The sequence below is a fragment of the Pteropus alecto genome, unplaced genomic scaffold (genome assembly GCF_000325575.1).
Source record: "Pteropus alecto unplaced genomic scaffold, ASM32557v1 scaffold63, whole genome shotgun sequence".
NCBI lineage: Eukaryota > Metazoa > Chordata > Mammalia > Chiroptera > Pteropodidae > Pteropus > Pteropus alecto.
In genome coordinates, this window is record NW_006434897.1 from 778552 (window position 1) to 798865 (window position 20314).

At 35.6% G+C, this 20314-nt stretch overlaps 2 protein-coding genes across 2 annotated transcripts in view; both read left to right on the plus strand.

The window, feature by feature from the left end:
- HERC6 (HECT and RLD domain containing E3 ubiquitin protein ligase family member 6) overlaps positions 1 to 17132 on the plus strand; it is a 44727-nt gene extending 27595 nt beyond the window's left edge. Inside the window, exons 14-23 of the mRNA XM_006910719.3 lie at positions 1785 to 1898; positions 2225 to 2323; positions 5431 to 5586; positions 7839 to 7982; positions 10815 to 10981; positions 12167 to 12233; positions 12656 to 12726; positions 14074 to 14257; positions 14346 to 14448; positions 16141 to 17132. Coding sequence (XP_006910781.1) covers positions 1785 to 1898; positions 2225 to 2323; positions 5431 to 5586; positions 7839 to 7982; positions 10815 to 10981; positions 12167 to 12233; positions 12656 to 12726; positions 14074 to 14257; positions 14346 to 14448; positions 16141 to 16364 — 1329 coding nt within the window. The 3' untranslated portion in view covers positions 16365 to 17132. The remainder of the gene's footprint in view (positions 1 to 1784; positions 1899 to 2224; positions 2324 to 5430; positions 5587 to 7838; positions 7983 to 10814; positions 10982 to 12166; positions 12234 to 12655; positions 12727 to 14073; positions 14258 to 14345; positions 14449 to 16140) is intronic.
- Positions 17133 to 19228: 2096 nt separating this feature from the next.
- The window catches only part of HERC5 (HECT and RLD domain containing E3 ubiquitin protein ligase 5), a 34453-nt gene continuing 33367 nt past the window's right edge, over positions 19229 to 20314 (plus strand). The window contains exon 1 of the mRNA XM_025046018.1: positions 19229 to 19402. Coding sequence (XP_024901786.1) covers positions 19229 to 19402 — 174 coding nt within the window. The remainder of the gene's footprint in view (positions 19403 to 20314) is intronic.

Consider the following 20314-nt stretch of genomic DNA (forward strand, 5'->3'; position numbering starts at 1 on the left):
GTAGTCCATTTATTTAGTTTTGCTTTTTTTGCTTGTGCTTTTGGTATTATATCAAAAAAAAAAAAAATCATTGTGAAGACCAATGTCAAGGAACTTTCCCCATATGCTTTCTTCTAGGAGTTTTATGGTTTTATGTTTAAGTCTTTAATCCATTTCGAGTTAATTTTTCTCACTGGTGTAAGATAGGGGTCCAATTTCATTTTTCTGCATGTGGTTATCCAGTTGTCCCAGCTGCATTTATTGAAGAGACTATCCTTTCTCCAGTGAATTTCTTGGCTCTCTTGTCAAATATTCAAGGGTTTATTTCTGGCCTCTTGAATCTGTTCCATTGGTCTATGTGTCTATTTTTTATGCCAGTACTATACTGTTTGGATTACTATGGCTTTATAGTATAGCTGTAAGTCAGGAATTGTGATACCTCTAGAAATGTTCTTCTTTCTCAGAATCTCTTGGACTATTCAGGGTCTTTTGTGGTTTCGTACAAATTTTAGGATTGTTTTTCTATTTATGTGAAAAATGCCATTGAAATTTTGAGAGGGATACATTGAATCTATAGACGTCTTTAGGTAGTATGGATATTTTAACAATATTAATCCATGAATAGGGGATGTCTTTCCATTTACTTGTGTTTTCTTCAGTTTCAGTGCACAAATCTTTCATCTCCTTGGTTAAATTTATTTTTAAGTATTTCATTGTTTTTGATGCTATTGTGAAAGGCCGATTGGAGTCTTAAGAAGACAAATATAAATCATGGGGAGTCAAATTTTTAAAAAGTAATGTATCAAAGGTAAATGTTTGGCATAAAGTAAGTAGAGATTTAAAAAAGCGAGAAACCTTATCAGGACTTAAGATGTTTTGTAGTGGGCTTCTCTCATTAAGAAAAAGTACACATTGCAATCTGTAGTTTTATCCCAAACTTTTTATTTGTTGATCCTCTCTCCTATACATCTGGTTTTTATCTCTTTATATTCTTAGATTCTTTATTTCCTGCCTTCTACCTTTGGATTAGTTTGATTTGATGGATGCTTATTTAGATTATTGATTTTCCAGCATGTCTTCCTCTGAAAGGCTTTCCTGAACCCTTTAAGTCCTTCTCTGATCAGAAACTGTATCCTAGATGCCTGATTACTTGTTGTTTTTACTTAGTAGATCATGTGTCATGGATTGGCAATTTACACCGATGAGCAACCTCCTGTTTTTATAGATAAATTTTTTTGGAACACATCCAGGCTTGTTTTCATATTGTCTATGACTATTTTGTGCCAAATAATGGCAGGGTTGAAGAGTTGCACCAGAGAGTATATGGTCGCAATCTCAAATATTTCCTATCTGGATTTAAGAAAGAGTTTACTGACTACTATATCAGGCAGTAAGTTAATGTGTAAGCCAAGACAATTTTTAGCTTCTGTATTGTCCCACGCCTGACAAATAGTGTGTGCTAAATTAATATTCATCAATTAATGGAGAAAGGGCTGAATTTGTCAAATGTACGTTGGATTTTTATGGTGCTTTTATTCTCAAGATCTAGAAACTGTTTCCAGTAAACCTGTGCCCTAAGAATTGAATTACTAATCTCCACTGCCAACATCTTATATCTTTTATAATATTTATGAAAATTGGAGAAATTGTAGATCAAACAATGGAAGTTTTATAGAACTCTATCATCGACACATGCATAGGGTTTTTAGAGCTCTATTCTGATTATCTATATAATAACCACATATATAATAGATTAAATCATTTATTGATAGAAAATGATATTTATGGGTCATATTCTCTTTAAGGCTAATAAAACTAACAGTCAACTACCAGAAAATGCTTTCAACATAAATGAACTCTCCAATTGGTTGAACTTTCATGGAAAAAGAAAACTAGTGCTCTTTAAGGATAATAACATGGTAAGAGTAACATTTTTTACTTCTGAAAATTTTCATTTTTTAACGGGGGACACATTAGGAGCTATGTAGGTGTCTCTTTGATTAATCAATATTTGAACATTTCTTTAGTACAATGCTGAATTGTTAAATTAAATGATCATTGAAAACTTAAACAGCTTTCACTCACAAAACAAATGCATTTTCTTAGCAATTTGTTTCTAAGTAATTTGGATGTTTAAAAACAGATTCCAAAAAGTATAGAGGGAAATAATTTAAGGTGATAAGGTAAAGGAATGAAGTTCTTCTTTTCTTTTTATTATCAAAACTGTTACCTTTATTTTTTTTAGATAACTGAAGAAAAATATATTTTCAGTGAATTTCCATTTATCTTTAATTTACTATCCAAAATTAAATTATGGCAAGCTGATTCTTATTTAAAAATGCAGGTAAGTATGCCTTACTTTTTTTATTATGTAAAATTTCAAACATATACAAGATAGAGATAGTGGTGTAATGAACCCCATCACAAAGTTTCAGCAGTCATCAGCATTTTGCCCACTTTCATCTATCACTTTTGATGAAAGTGGGCTGTTTTTGTGGTTGTTACAATTTTGCCAAAAGTATTTTGAAGCCAATCCCAGGCCCACTTTCTTTTCACTCTCTGTACTTCATTATTTCACTCTTATTCATGCTAAGATTCATCAGGGGGTTCAGTTGGTGACCACATGATTCTTCCAATGTAATGTTTCCCATCAACCATTTACTTAATAATTCCATCTATTATTTTGAGGTTTGCAAAATGGCAATATTTCTAATCTTATCATTCCTTCTAAATTTATAAACTGAATTGTTTCAGTTTATAAATTTAAAGTAAAGAACTTTTCCTTATTAATTAGAGCCCTTTGGCTACTCTAAAAACTCATTCATGTAGGAAGGTGGAATGATGCATAACCCTTTTTCTTAAATTATTAAATGTTCTGTACATAGAAGTTGTACCAATTTATGTTACTACCAGAAATGTATGAAATGCCTCTTACATACACTCTCATCAATACAGAGTGTTATCAGGCTTTGTGATCTTTTCCAATTTGATGGGTTAACCATGCTATTTCAGTTTAGTTTTCATTTATATTTCTCATTATTATATGATGCCTGAGTCCTCACTTTCTTTAGATAATATCCATTGTTTTCCTATATGAGCAATACTGAAATGATCAACTAACTGCTCTTTCTCTCTTCTCTATCCAGTTTTAGTTCCTATACTGTATTCTTAGTTGTTAGTATTTGGATTTTTGGATTTGCTTAAGAGTCTTAGATTTGTAAGCCCCAAGTGATTCTTTTATCTTCAGATAATGCCTATGAATCAATCAGTGAGGTTATTCTATTTTCCACTTACTCTCTCTCTTCTGTTCTTTTTCTGGTAGTTGTATTATTCCCATATAACACTTACATGTTATTTTGTCTCTCTTGTCATCATCAGCTCATCAGCCTTAGTTCTCAGTTATGCTCACCCCGCCCCCAGACATATGCTAACAATTTTTCAAATGTGTTTTGATTGCTGACACTTGTTTTCTAGGCCATTCCTCATGAAAGGTTCACATCTATTTATCATGTTTCTACTTTAAAGACATGTAGGAATCAGAAAAATACCCATGACTTTTACTAATAATTCAAAGGATATAGGCCTTCTAGGTGAAACATGGAGAAGTCTGGGATATCACATGCACAAAAGGATACCTCGTTAATTCCATAGCTTATATGACTTTTTTCAATGAGCCATGCCTGATAAATCTATAAATTCCACATCTATTTATAATAAGCATCTTAGATGGGCAAAGTACATCCTGCTAAAAGCATTCCATAGATAAGGACTCTCCCTCTAGTTACTGTTATTAGTATCTGTCATCAGATTAGACTTTTGTTTTGGACATCACTTTTGTTTCCCAGCCATCTCTCTTTTAAAAAATTTCCTAACGTCCCTGGTAATGGAAGAAAATAGATTATTTCCTTCCCAAACTTAACTTCCCCTTAAGTTTCCTCTAAGCAAGTGCTGCCCTCTGTGGTATTTTCTTCTACAGCAATGTTCTGTCTAACCTGTTTACTCTGTCACTAAGGGTTGAGTAGATAGTGGACCTACGCAGGTTGTATATCATAAAGGATAGGGCAATGTATGAGGACAAGAAAACTCTTAGTTGCAGTTGTCATGAGTGAGGTTAAAAAAGACTGCAGAATCTTTTCCTCCAAAGGAGAGATGATGGACATAGTCAAAATTGTAAGTTCCAAACTGGATTACCAATTCAAATGCATAAATGTAGAAATGTGAAATCAATACATGGAGTATAGGAGTAGAGAAACTGGGAAATAAGATATAATGCAGGTTTCTAGTCCAATTCTTGGTTAGGTGAGAGAAGGGTGGGCCTACAGCAGGCCACATACACCTCTCCCTGCTGTAGTCAGTGGAGGATATTGCTGGCTACCCCCTGTCACTTAGAGCCCAGGAAATGTTGCTTAGCAGTCAGTATTACTGAAATGTCACAGAGCTGCAGACTCTTGGGCTCCAGGAGATGATTCACTACCAGGAAGGACCAGAAATGGCACTTGTTCCATCTCCCTACAAATGTGGAGCTTCTTTACAATGAACATCTTAGGGAAACACAAAAAAAATCTAGTGGAATCACATATAATTTCTCAGTATATAGTGGTACCAGGATCTAGGATAGGGCTTTCCCGAGCCCAGTGCCACACACACACTTCTCTGAGATGCTTGTAGAGTACTAATGTGGGCAACCACATCCAGCCTGGAAACCTAGAATAGGATAAGCACAGGCCCCAAGAGGGCCATATTGGTTTATGAGTCCTAAATACTCCTTTACTATTCCCGTGATATAGCTGAAGTCCTAGAGAATGTTAAAGGTCAAAGCAAGGATAATAATTCTAACACTAGGTTTCTAATCCAAGGGATTTCAGCAGAAACAAGAAAACTAAAGTGGTAAGGACATGTTGAGAATGCAGAAAAGCTTAATGGAAGTATTATGTAGGGTGACAGAGAACAATGCTAGAAAGAAAATGAGGCCACCAGTGGCATAATTTTAGGAGCCCCCATGCAAATTTGGTAGCTGGATCATAGTTATTTAAAGAAGTGTGGATCTTCTCTGTGCAAGTCTTTCCTCTAGTCTTTTTTTCCCCACATCTAACATTATCCATGAGCTCCTAAATTGCTCTTATATGATAGAGGATTACTGTGCTAACACTATGCTTAAGACTGGTGGATGAATGTCTCAGAATGTTGAATACTGCTATTGCTTGATTACTTAGCTATACATCTATGATGATTAATCCCCTGTACACAATTCCTAGTACCATAGTTTTATAGATCCTACGATCTCTTTATCTTACACAGTGTAGATATGATGCCCTTTTCTTTAAATAATTATAGTATATGAGTATATAGAGCAATGATAGGCATAATTGTATGCTATACAAAATAGGTTTATTTGAAATAGTAAACACTTCCTAGTATTCCTATGAGGATTCCTAAATATTTCTTTTCTAGGGGCGAAAAATGAACGGGCAAATGATTCTACCAAAAGAGAATGAATTCCCTCCATTACCCATATTTACACTTAGAGTCAGGCGAACCCACCTAACTGAAGATGCTCTGCGTCAGTTAAGCCAAGCTGAAGTCACTGACCTCCAGAAACCATTAGTGGTATGGTAAAAAGTCTCACTGGACATTTTTAATAATGTGGGAGGGAAACATTTACATAATATAGCAAAGGAAGAGCCTACATTTACAACTATAGTTATCAGCCTTATGATTTCCAGAATTCCTTGCTTACTCTTCAGAGAAAAGCTACGGGATGTTTAACTGCACATTGGGATTATGAGTTAACTAACAGTTACCAATGGCTATAAAATATTGCATAATGAATCATCCCAAAGCTTAATGACTTAAAAGTAACAATATTTTATTTTACAGATCTGCAGCTCAGATAAGGGTCTGCTGATCTAGGTTGAAAGCTACTCATCTGGGTAGCTTAGCAGATTTTGTATGCACGTGTTTACATGTTTACAAATTGGCTAGTGATTGGCTGATTTAGGCTAGGCCTGATGGGATAGTTTGGCTTTGCCTCCTATGTTTTTCATATTCTTCCTGGGATCACAGCAGTGCCAGAAGTACACGATAGCAAACCCAGTCAGATGACAAACATTGCTTTAGTCAAAGCAAGTCACATGGCTAAACCTACAGCAAGGGCTGGTGTAATATACTCAGCCTCTATAATGAGAGGAACTGCAAAATCACATGGCTATTTGGAACCAATATAGCAGTGGAAGGTCTATAACTAAAACTAGAGCCAAAATGTAGGAAAAGTATCTGTTCCACTTGCTGCTTGTTGATTGCATTAATAGCCCCAATTCTCATACGGGTGCCTGCAGGAATTTTATTGTGTGTTACCTCAGCTTATTTTCCCAATTGAGGCCATAAAATAATGACTAACTCTGTAGATTAGAGCTGGAGTCTGTCTAGAAGGGAGTGAATTTTCCTGATATCACCCATGAGGGGGTGAGTTAGGTTCTCAGAGAAGAAACCAGAACCTGGAGGGTGAGACTCAGACAGAAGAGGGATATTTCCCAGCATGGGACTCAAATGGGAAACACAGTTAACTATATTATAAGGCAGACTTTCCAGTTGTATGTCTACCTCAATATCTCCATTCTTTTAAATTGTGACTATGTGGAAATGAATAGAAAATGATTCTGTCTACAGGAAATGACAGAAGTAAGAAGGTAAAGTTCAAGAGAGATCTAATCAAAATATAGACTGTGAATGAGGCAAGGCTGTAAAGGCTCATGATGAGTTTGTCCTGACTACAGCGAAGGCAGACTTGCTAGAAATAGGAAAATCAGAAGAAAGCTTAATTTGTTATTGGAATATCCAGATGGAATGTGACACAGGCCCTTGGAGATTATAGTCTCTGGCCAAAAAGTAGGTTGATCAAAGTGGCAGCAGTTAAGATCTTCCAGGCAAGGAGTAGAGAAAGAGAACTCTTAGTCAAGCTTAGTGATGCTTATATTAAAAAGATAAAAAGCAATTAGCCAGGAAAGGAAGTAGAAAAAGAGAGGCAAGCTGGGAGTGTACTTGACCACAAAGCCCAAAGGTGGACTTTAAAATAGAGGGACTAGAACATGGTTCCATAGTGTAGCGGTTAGTACATCTGCTTTACATGCAGAAAGTCCTGGGTTCACACCCCAGGGGAGCCATGGTCCATGGTCTACGGCCATGCCACCCTGAACAAGCCCGATGTCTGATCTCGGAAGCTAAGCAGGGTTGAGGCTGGTTAGTGCTTGGATGGGAGACCACCTAGGAAGACCAGGTGCTATAGGCATAAATAATTATAATAATTAATAATAAAAAAGTAAAAATAAATAAAATAGAGGGACTAGTTCATATTGATTTCCCACAAAGGATTATGGGCAGTCAGGTCTGATGGTTTCTGCAAAGGTGCCAGGCCCAGGCTGACCGGAAGAACTGTTTATCATAAGTCCCAATGAGGGGAGAGGCAGGAGAAACCAAATAGTTACTGACTGGAGCTAAAGTTGTGAAGTCTAAATGATGAGATGCAGACAGACAACATGATAGAAAAATCAGGGGATTTAGTGGCCTAGGGGTTTGAAGCACATCAAAATTTGTTTCAAGATGCTGGTCAACATGCTAGAATCAATTCCCTTTACTTGGTTCATGTGGCAGTGTAAAGAACCCATGCACTAACTATACAATAATCTGATAATAGATAGGTTCATGGCATCTTAGTAGCAAGTTGAGGGAGAACAGATGCAGTGAGGTAAGGGGAATGGGATTCTGGGAATTCTGGTGACTGCAGGAGGTTTGAAATTTTTCCATAAAGATCAAAGCATTATATTTTAATCCTCAGATTGAATTTATTAAATCTCTTTCCTCAGATTGAATTTATTAAAGAAATTCGTTCTGAGGGTGTAGGGGTAAAGTCTGAGTTCTTCCACTGTATATTTGAAGAGATGACAAAGACAGAATATGGAATGTTCATATATCCTGAAGAAGGTTCCTACATGTGGATTCCTGTCAGTGTAAGTATTTTACCTATTTTCTTACATTTTTTTCAGAACGAAAAATGTATACCATACACTGCAACATGAGAACTATACATAATAATGTAAACTCAGGTCATATACAGCCTTGCTACTCAAAATATGGTCCACAGAGCAGCACCTCTAGCATCACCTGGGAGCTGTGAATAAAGCAGAATCTCAGGCCCTACCCTAGATCAGACCATGTATTTTAAAAGATCCTCAGGTGAATCATATGCATATTAAACTTTTAAACAGCTTTAATGAAGTATATTTGAGATACAATAAACTGCACATAAATTGTCTAATTTGATATACATATATACCCATGAAACTTTCACCACAATCAATGAACATATACATCATCCCCCAAAGTTTCCTCATATCCTATACCTCTACTGCTTCTGTTCCTCTCCTGCCTTCCACTCCATGTCCAGGCAACTACTGTCACTATAGAGTAGTTTGAATTCCCTAAAATTCTACCTAAATGGAGTCATAAGTAGTCTTTGAGTCTGTGCTCTTTCATTCAGCATAATTTTGTTGAGACTCATATATGTTGTTGTATGTATCTATAGTTCATTCCTTTTTATTGCTGAGTAGTATTCCATTGTATCGCTGTACTACACTTTGTTTATATAGTCACCTATTGGTGGATATTTGAGTGGTTTCCTAAGTTTTGAGAGGCAGTAATCTAGAATGTCTCAAGTTAGAGGAAATTATTAATAGAATCCTAGAAATAATTGCTAATTCTAATAAGATGATTCCTTTCTGCAATGACTATATTTTTATAAAGATTCTTGAAATGTAAACATTTCCTTAAAGTAACAAAAACTTGTCTTCATTTTTCTTTTAATAACACAGAGTAAATAATTCTAAAAAGGATCACATGTTGAGCTTCAATTTATTGACCCCCCTTTCCAATATACTTCTAAATGTTCTTTCCAATGACATGGTAGAAGTTTGGAGCCCAGAGCACTGAGAAGAGGAGAAAGATGAATGGGTGTGAAAAAGTACTGAAAAGTGTTTTGTATCTTCCTGAGAAAGAATGAACCTCTAAATGGTCAAGGTGTACAAGTGGTAGGATTTTTATCAGTCAGTCGACAAGCACTTATTGACTCTTTCTATAAGTTCTACATTGTATTAAATATTGTGGGAGATTCAAATTAGTATATGACACAATCCCTTTCCTCTTGAAACTTTTTGCATATGTAAATGGAGTGATAAGACTATCACTTTAGGAACTTTAGCAATTGTTTCTAAATTATGGATTGCTGACTATGTGTAATTTTTCAGCATGGTAGGATGGGGAAGGAAGCACTGGTGTAGAATTAGAAGCCCAGAGTTATAGTCCTGAGTGATGGGTGTGTCATTTAGCTTCTTTGAGTTTTCAGTTTCCTTACTTATAGAATAGCTGTCATAATTTCTGCTCTGCCTATACAGGACCATTGTGAAAATGAAACAAGATATGGTATTTATCCAAGTATGAAAGCACCATGAAAACTTTAGGGCAATATCCAAATTTAAGAGATTCTTTATTAGGACAGAAAAAAATCAAGGGGGATTGAAGTGATTGGAGAAAATGTCATGGAAAAGTAGAACACCCGAGGTTTATATTGAAGGCTAGGGACAAAATAGATCAAAGAGATGTAAATGGGGGATGGAGAAGAGAAAAGAAACCTCATATCAACTATGTGAGGTGGGTAGTTTGTCCCCATTATACAGATAAATAAACTGAGGTTCAGAGAGATTAAATAAACTAGACATTCAACTAGCAAGTGACAAAGCTAGGATATGAATTCGGGACTGTCCAACCCCAAAACCCTTACTCTTAAGCATTGTGCTATACTGCTAGAGGGAAAACAGACAAAAGTCTGACTTGTGTATGGCTCAGTGAAGAGATAAAATCACTAGAACCAGAGGATATGTTACAACTACAGGAAATAAGACTGAATAGGTTAGAGGAGGTCACCTTCAAAGAGTACTTGTATTTTTAACTCATTTTCAAAATTCAAAGGTATTTTTAATATTTATCCTATCAATTACTCTAAAAAGAAAATAGGGCAAGTAGACTGAGGCACAGACTATTATGTGAGTTCTCCAGAGTCATGCACCTGCTAACAGCAAGGCTGTCACTGGGATCGGAATCTTAAGAATTTGTAGGCTAGTGATCTCTCAGGTGGGCTGTAGTGATGGCCTGGCCATTTGTGGCCAGTGTTTTCCTTCACCTGGGACTACAAAGTACAGAAAAGAGAGTGAAGCCAATTTCATCAGGCCTCTTTTCTTCTTCTTTCCACCCACCTGCCTAGTCAACAGCATCAGTCACCTTCCCTGACCCATATGCTTGTCCCTGTAAGCACACCTAGGTTGAGGGCTATATTGCCAAAGGGGACACCACTCATCAGACACATATCTGACATACCTGATGCCCACTGAAAGTATAGATAAAGTATACCCTTTCATCCACAGTGTCACTTTTCTACATGAATTTGAAGGCAAAGACTGTAGTATTAAATATTGAAAACCTTAGTTTATAAGGCTATCTGAGTGTATATTTTTATATTCCAGATATGCTATTAGTTACAAAAAGTAAATTCATTTATTTAATATTCTGAACTCTTAATTCGCATTTTAACTTATGGAAGAATTTTAAATTGTATTATAGGCTGTGCAAGAACCTCAAATTTTTACTTTCCTGAAGCTCATTTTGTTTCTAATTTGTTACTTTTATAAAAGGGAACAAAAAAACAATTTGTACTAATCTAATTATCCCTTTGGATTATTATTATTGATTATTTATAATACATTAGGGATTTTTTTCATCTCCTTTTCCAGCCTAAATTTGAGAAGAAGAGATATTTCCTCTTTGGAATGTTGTGTGGACTCTCCCTATACAATTCAAATGTTGCCAATCTTCCTTTCCCACTGGCTCTGTTTAAGAAACTTCTGGGTCAACAGCCATCATTGGAAGATTTAAAAGAACTCAGTCCTCTTTTGGGGAGGTCAGTAAATGGTTTTCCAGGACTATATCTAGGAAGTCTCAGTCGTTTAGGCATAAATGATGTTACATGCACACACATGCACACACATATGCACACACACACAAACAGACAAGGTCTTCGATTTGTATGCTCTTTAGATGAATTTGAATGTTTAGCATGACTTCTAATCAAGTAAACCTTCAAAAATGTAGAAAAGCCAAATGTTTCTCTAATTATCAAGTGGTACAATAAACAGAGACTGGTCTCTTGAATTTATCAAGATGGAAACAGTTGCTTTTGACAGTACACAATATTCTTAATGAGAATCATGCATGCTATATTCATTTTGAGTAAATCTTATTTAATCATATTTAATTTATTTAAATAAATCAGCATGTCATCGACTTTATTTTTTAAGGATTGGAAAATGCTTGTTCTGATTTAAAAGGCAAACTATGTCCTGTGAGGAAAATACTGGCAACCTATATATAGACAAAGGATTAGTACCTCTGATATATAAATATGTATGTGACTTATCACACAGATGTATATATATGGCTAATCAAAAAATGAAAATATGCTCAATCTTACTAGTAGTAACTGAGGAAATACAAATGAAAATGAGATGTTATTTTTCTGTTTATAGATTGACAACTGTTAAAAGGTTTTTCATAAAATACAGAGTTGATAATAGATTGGGAAAAAGGATTCTCTTCTCATGTACTGTTAATGGAAGAATAAACTGGCTAGATTTACACTGCTCGCCCTGCAGTCTAAGGCAAGGGCTGAGATTTTGCGCTGGATAACCCTTTCTTGAGGAATGCTGTTCTGGGCATCGCAGGGATGTTGAGCCACATATGGAGTTGCTACCCTCCTCTCACTGTGACAACCAAAGATGTCTCCAGATTTTGCAAATGTCCCCTGGGGGGCGGGGGCAAAATACCCCTGGTTGAATCACTGGTTTTGAGGAAGGGGCTCCTTTTTGTAATTCCACCAACACTCAGCAGTGTCTATGTTTTAGCAGTGGCCTATCCAATCAAAATTGTAAATAGAAGTTAACTCAAAGAAGAGGGAGTGTGAAGGTGGAGGAAGCAATTTACATGGCATTTTATAATGTAGTGTCCAAAATTTTTCAATTGAAAATGTATTACTTTTGAAATTTTATAAGATCAATGAATATAATTTTTGAACCTAAATTTTCATTAGGAATTTGCAAGAAGTTCTAAATGATGAAGCTGATGACATTGGAGAAGAACTTTACATACATTTTTCTGTGAGTATTAATGAATGCCAGGTTATAGTTTAGGTTTAATCTTTTTTAAAAATAATTATTATAGTATCTCAAATATGGGATTCCTTTTTTGGAGAGTATTTTACCTCAGTATTATACGACTTTCCCCCAACCTGTTCCTCATTTAATACCTTGTCTTTGTACTCTTAAATAAAGTGAAAATACAAGCAATTATTTAATCAGTTTAAATAACTAAATGGATCAATATATTCTTAAAAGCAATGTACAACATATGATAGGATAGTTTTTTAATTCTTATATGTATTGAAAAGGCTGAACTACATAAATTATTTAGCTCCCAGTTATTTAAAATTTCATAGGGAAGAATGTACTGGCAATAATGGTATTATAGTTGATTATTCAGACTTTCTTTCATGTTTGCTACCCGAATATATTTATTACAGCTACATTGGGACCACAATGATGTTGATTTAATTCCAAATGGGAGCTCTATACTTGTGGACCAAACCAACAAGTAAGTTTTGAGACCTAGAATATCTGCTTTGAATACACATAAAATGTTTGTATCACTATACTTTATAAATGTATTTTAGCTTCTCAGATGATCATTTTTGCACCTCATCATTTTAAAAAGATAAGTTTACAGGGTAAGAGAAGGAGAGAAAGGAGTCAGAATTAAATATTTCCTTTGCAGCACTTTTCATTAGTTATTCATTCAACAATTCTTTTCGAGTCCCTACTCTGTACCAGACCCTAGTCTAGGCACCATTGATACAGCAGTGAAAAAGGACAAACTCTGGAGCTTAAATTCCAGTAGGACAGAAAGACAATACACAAATTATTATGTAATAGAATGTCAGACAAAGATGAACACTCTGAAGAAAATTAAATCTATTTAAGAGACTATAGAGTTACAGGTGGAGGAGGTATGCTGGAGTCAGCTGGTACCAGCCTGTGAGACCCTGACTGTTAAATTTTTAAAAAATTTGAGAGTTTATTATTAAAGTGTTAGTAGCTTGAAATCAACCATGGTGGGAATATTTATACCACAGAAATCGGTAAATGCTGCAAATAAGGGTTCCTTTTTTCTCCTTTTGGGAGAACTGTTTGTTAAACATTTACCAACACAGTGGATACATGGGAGGGCGAGAGGGGTTAATTTAGATAGGCTCAAGAAGAAAGCTTAAAGAGTGGGAGACTTTCATGTTTCTGGTGGGTATCTGGTGGAAATACCTCCAGTAGCAACTATACCATCAGGAAATTCATCATGTAGTGGACAAGGCATACTTTGCATAAATAATTTTCACACAAATGGCATGTATTGTAAACAGAGAGAGAAAGAGGAACAGAGAACCAAACCTGAGAAAGTCATGTTCATATTGAACTCTGATGAATGATAGACATTCAGGTAAAGAGGAAGTACTGCATGTCGTGGCCTAACTACAAGAGAGGCAGTGAGGCCGGAGATGCAGATGGAAGTGGGAAGAGGCTGCAGAGTAGAGCAAGAGTCAGATCATACAGGGCTTTTTGATCCTGCTAAGGAGGTCTAGAATTTACCGTAAGGGTTAGAAGCATTGAAAGATTTTAAGCAGGAGAATGTCATATTCAGATTAGTGTTTTTAAAATATCCTGACTGTGGCTAGGAAAATGGGAGCAAAACAGTCTTAATTCTTCTGCTGTTCTCTCCAAGGTTCCTTCTAGTTGATCAGATGTTTTTATATCCCTGGGGTAGTACTGGGATGTATGCTATATAGAAGTAATTTACTTTTATTCGCAATAGAAATGGTAAAAAGGGCAGAATAGATAATATTTTATTCACTAGTAAAGTATGTTATTGGCCTTTTTGTTTGTTTCCCTCAAGGAAAGACTATGTTTCTAAGTGTGTTGATTACATTTTCAATACTTCCGTAAAGGCAATTTACGAAGAATTTCAGAGAGGATTTTATAAAATCTGTGACAAGGAGGTACTTAGATTTTTCAAGCCTGAAGAACTAATGACAGTAATAGTTGGAAATACTGATTATGACTGGGAACAATTTGAAAAGGTAGGTGATGACTAAAATGCCCCCAATTCTTCTGAACACCTTCTATATATCCCCCCTAAAAACCATTTTTATCCTTCTTTTTATCAAGAATTCAAATTATGATCAAGGATACCATAAATCACATCCTACTATACTGATGTTTTGGAAAGCTTTCCACAAATTAACTTTGGATGAAAAGAGAAAATTCCTCTGTAAGTATTACAGTAATAGATGGATCTATAAAAAGATAAGTATCTTATTTGTGATGAAGACATTACTAATGGTGGGTCATATGTGTTAGCAGCAAAGCAAGGGTTAGAATCCAGGTTCTCTACCTTTTAAATCAATGTTCTTTCTCTTACATGAGCCTGTTCCCCATTTAAAAAAATGATAATAAATATATCATTATTTTACTAACTTCTCCACAGCCTCTAATCTCACTTCCAGTTTTAGTTTGCATCCTCTTTTTTCACTTTAGTTGGCTCATAATCAAGCTTTTTTACCTCACAGTCCTATCTTCCTTTAATTATCTAAGTCCTATGGAATTAGGATGATGTAAACTGTCTCCAGTACTCTTTTAGAAATAATAATAGCAATGGCCACTGATGATAATAACAGCATTTATTGTCTACTTACTCTATGCCAGGCATTGTACTGATCACTTTGTATCTATTACCTCCCTTTATCCTAATAGCAACTTTATGAGGGTGGGTACTTATTTTTCCCCCATTTCAAATCTGAAGAAAAAGAGGCTTGGAGCATTTAGTAGCATGTCTGTGTTCAGATAGCTGGTGAGTGTCAGAACCTGAATTTGAACTCAACAGAGTTATCCAAAGCCCAGGCTCTTAATCAATAAGCTCTGTGCCCTTGGGGTATAAAAACTTCTCTTGTTGAGAACCCTGTTTCCTTAGGACAATGACTTATTCTCTTACCTCCTCACCCCATTTTTCACCTCTTCCTGTGATATGCATCTTTCTTCTCGCTATTTTTGTTGCTGCTGAGGATGTTGGAGGGCAATTCCAACTTCTCCACAAATCCAAGCTACTTCTCCACAAGCCCAAACTATCTTTCCAATCTTCTCTCTTAATGGGAAACGTTTGCTTCAGCCCAGTGGCTCCAATGTCTGTACATTCAATGAGTTCACTTACATCTTCCTACCTCAGGCTTCTTAGGATTTTACCCCTTGAAAGCTCACTCAGCTCCTCTCCTTGAGAATTAACTAGCCAGACGTGCTCTCTGTGAAGTCTCCCTACCTACTCCAGCCTGGCACATCTCTCCCTGCCCTGAGTCTCGGGGCCTTCATTAGACTCTTCACCTCATACTTCTTGGTTGAGCTAAAACAAACTTCCTTGTGTCTTGCTATTATCTTTTCATGTACTGTTGACCCTTGAACAACATGGGGGTTGGGACAATGACCCCTTCCCTGCACAATGGAAAGTCTGTGTATAACTTTTGACTCCCTAAAAACTTAACTACGAATAGCCTACTGTTGTTGGAAGCCTTACTGATAACATAAAATCGAACCACATATATTTTATATATGTATTATATGCTGTATTCTTACAATTAAGTAAGCTAGAGAAAAGAAAGTGTTATCAAAAAAAAATCATAAAGAAAATACCTTTACGGTATTTATTGAAAAATATCTGCTTATAAGTGGACCTGCACAGTTCATACATGTGCCATTCGAGGTCAACTGTATGTAATTTCCCCCCAGCAGATCATGAACTCACTGAGGACAAAGACCAAATGTTATGATTTTTCTGTGTTCCACATGATCCTTTGTAGCTCTTTCTGCACAAGGGTACTCAATATTCATTGAATGAAGTGATTAATTTCTTCCTTTTCATTTTAAATTTTGCTCTGCCTATGAAATATCTTAACCAAAGATTATTCTTTTCTAGTTTTTCTTACAGGAAATGATAGGCAGACTGTAAAAGGATTACGGGAAATAAAAATCACATTTCGCTGTCCTGAAACTTTCAGTGAAAGAGATTGCCCAAGATCACTTGTATGTCATGGTATTCTGGACCTCCCTAAATATTCTACAATGGAAAGAATGGAGGAAGCGCTTCAAATAGCCATCAACAGCAGCAGAGGATTTGTCTCACCCATGGTCACAGAGTAATAGTGACCTCTGAGAGTCTCAGTGAGGCCTCAGATTCTCAGGTCCTCACTCTTCGATTCTAATATACTTCTTTAGGTCTAATTAGTATAAAGGGTTGATAGATTTTAATTAGGATTAGTTGATAAATGTTGAGATAAACAATAAAGTGATGAATCAAGATAATATTTTTAATGAATCAAAATTTCCTGATCCCTAAACATGCTATTAGAATATTTACTTTTTATTGAATTAGTTCCTGAACAATTACCATTTAAAAATAAGCTAACAGATATTTAAAAAAATATTGTGCTTCTAATAAACACTGCCTGCAAATATTAAAGTTTGAAAAAATAAAATATAAACAATTCAACATGATTTTGAGGCATGTAGAGTATATTTTATATTGTGGAATGTCTCTAGAGTTTTGATTTTAGCCTGAATAATTTATTTGCTGAATAATTTATTTGAAAAATCTAAATGTTAAGGGATTCATTAATTCATTGAATAATTACTTATACTCAATACGGTGTTCTAAGAATCATTCTAAATGTAGATATCATTATTTTGGTTCAATGTTGAGCCCAACTAGGAACTCTTGTCTAATTATAATTGGGGAAATGTTAAGAACCTGAAATATGTTTCAGCCATCATGGCTATAGAATTAATTAAAGAAGAGATAATATTTTGTTGAATATGTTTGATATTTTATATATGTATGGTTGGAAATGGCCAATGACTTTTGTGGACCAGTTCTATCTGATATTAAAATTTAAACTGTAAGCTATTCTATAAATGCCTGTTGTTATCTCAAACCATACACAGAGCCTTGTATTGATGGTACTTTGGGAATGGAAAGCAGTCCACATTGCAGTACAGTTCATTTTGGGGTGCTAATGTAAAAAGAGGGCAAGATCACCTGAGGATAGAACAGAAAGAGAGAATTCACCAAGGATAATAGAATGTGGGGTGGTCAGTAGAAACATAAGCCCCAGCGAATCCTCAGTTATTTTGGACATGTCAGGTTTCTACAACAAATGGAATGAAGGCCCATATGTATTCTTTTTGAATTTTAAGGGAAAAGGTTATCTCCAAATCTTAAGGATCCCCTGGCTTCTGACTTTTGGGTTGTGTTCTTCAGGCCTTTCATCTCCAACATTACATTACTTTTTCTAATGTAAATGGGTGAACCCTACTAAATATTCTTTACAAACTCTTTCAGAAAACAGAGAAAGAGGAAACACTTCCCAATTAATTTTATGATGCCAGCATTATCCTAATACCAAAACCAGACAAAGACATTACAGAAAAACTACAAATATCTCTCATGAACATAGACACAAAAATCTTTTATAAAATTTTAATATATCAGAAAAATATAAAAAGGATAATACCTTGTCACCAAGTAGGGTTTAGTTCAGAGATGCGTTTGAAAATCCATTATATTTTACCATTACAGACAAAGAAAAAAAATCATATAATTACCTCCATAGAGGCAGAAAGAAAATTTGACAAAATTCAATAGCTATTGATGGATGGTAAATACTCCTAGCAAACTAGTACCAGAAGAGAACTTACTCAACCTATTAGAGCCTACACACAGCTAATTTCAGACTTACTAGTTAAAGACAATGCTTTCCCACTTAAACTGGAAACTAGGCAATGATGCCTCTCATTGCTTGTATTCAACATTGTGCTAGAGGCGCTAGTCCATACAATAGGGCAAAGAAAAAAGGAAAAGTTATACTAATGAGAAAATAAGGAGCAAAACTATTTTATTTATAGACTACATGGTCATTTATGTGTAAGATTCTAAGGGATTTACAAAACTACTAAAAAATAGAAGGGTATCAATATTCAAAGTCAATACATAAAAATTAATTGCATTTCTATATACTCATAGCAATCATAAATTAAAATTTTAAAAAGTATCATTTGTAGTATCAACAAAAAATAGGGTAAATTTTTTAAAGAATAAATTTAACAAAATATGTTTGCCTATACACTAAAAACTAGAAAATATAGCTGAAAGAGCTTAAAGAAGTTTTACATTAATGGAGAGAAATATGCTCATAGACAGAAGAATCAATATCATTACCATGTCAATTTTTCCCAAACTGATCTAATTTAGTATAATCTCAAAATCCCTACAATCTGTTTTGTAGAAATTGATTAACCGATCCTAAAATATGAAAAAGCGAAGGACAGAATACCCAAAACTGCATTAAAAAAGGACAATGGTGTAACACTTGAACGATTTGAGACTTATTCAGAATCTATTGTAATCAGGGTAGTGTAGTACTGGAGTAAAAAATAGACATGTAGATCAATAGAATACAATAAAAGGTTCAGAAATAAATGCAATCATATATGGATTAACGCATTTCATTGGGGAAAGGCAAGCTGAAACAAGTGGAAATCCATAAGGAAAAATAAACATTTACCTTTACCTCACACCATAAGGAATAATTCATTTGAAATGTAACAAAGACCTAAAACTATAAAACTTCTAGAAGATAATATTTAAGAAAATCTTTGTAATCTTGGGTTAAGCAAAGATTTCTTAAGTAGGACCAAAAAAAAAAAAAAAAAAAAAAAAAAGGTATGAACTATGTAAAAGAAAAAAGCACTTCGAAATTAAAAACTTTAGTTTTTATAAGACACTTTTAATAAAATTAAAAGGCAAGTCAGACTGGTCGAAAACATTTCAAAACATGTATCTAATAAAAGGATAAATAACATAAAGACCTCTGTATAATGAGCTTTTAGATAATAAGCAATTGAATTAATAAATAGGCAAAAGATGTGAATAAACATGTCACCAAAGAAGTGTGGTTAGCACTAATAAGCACATGGAAAGATGCTCAACGTCATTAATCATTAGGGAAATGGAAATTAAAACTACAATAAGAAATCACTATAGACAATTGCTAAAATCAAAAAAGACTGACAATACCAAATGTTGGCAAAGATATAGAGCGACTGGAACTCCTAAATTGCTGAAGGGAATACAAAACGGCATTGCACTTTGGAAAAGTTTGGCAGTTTCTTATGATATTCGGGTACTTACATATTACACAGAAGTTCCATTTTTTTGGTATTTACTCCTCCCGCAAATGGAAACATTTGTCCATTAAAAGACATGTTCACAAATATTCAGGTCACCCCTATTCATTGTAGTGAAAAACTGTTAAAGGACTGAAATGCCCTTCAACTGGTGAATAAATAAACTGGTATATCCATAGAATGGAATACCATTCAACAATAACAAAGAGAACTTCTGAGAAACACAACAGGTTGAATCTCAAAAGCATTGTGCTAAATGAAAAAAGGCAGACACAAAAGCCTGCCTAAATTTACTCCATTTGTAAAATCTAGAAAAAGCAAAAACTGTATTGGCAGAAAGCAGATCCCTGGTTGCCAGGCACCGCAGGTGGGCGGAGGATCTGGGGACATATAGTTCTTTTCATTTCATCGCAAACTTTAGCTTTCCTTACTACAATAGTGACCGGAAATTCTGCAAATCCGACTGTGTTAGGGCTCCTCCTAATGGAACTGCAGTGTTTCTTCGAAGCCCATTTGGTCCAGGAGTTCAGATGGCCACCGCCCGGGGACACCCTCCCAGCCCTACCTGCGCACCTCGTCAGCTACCACAGCCCTGTTTACTTTGACCGTCTCCCAAGCCAGTACTGAATTTTTTCGATTTCCCTTACGGTTTCCGTTTCGGTACCGCCCCCTTAAAAAAGAAATCCCTTTCGTTTCCCACTTGACCGGCCGGCTCCGCCCCCAAGCCGCACGTTGGGAGGCTGGCGTCCGAGCAGGGGCGGGGTAGGGGCGGCCGCGGTTCCTCGACGCCGCGGAGCAGTCGGCTCGGCGGCTCAGCTCTGCTGCGTCCGGGCACAGTGGGCGCTCTTGGCCTTTTGCCTCTCAACTCTTGCCTCCCGGCTGGCTGGAGCTCCATCTCCTCCGAAAGT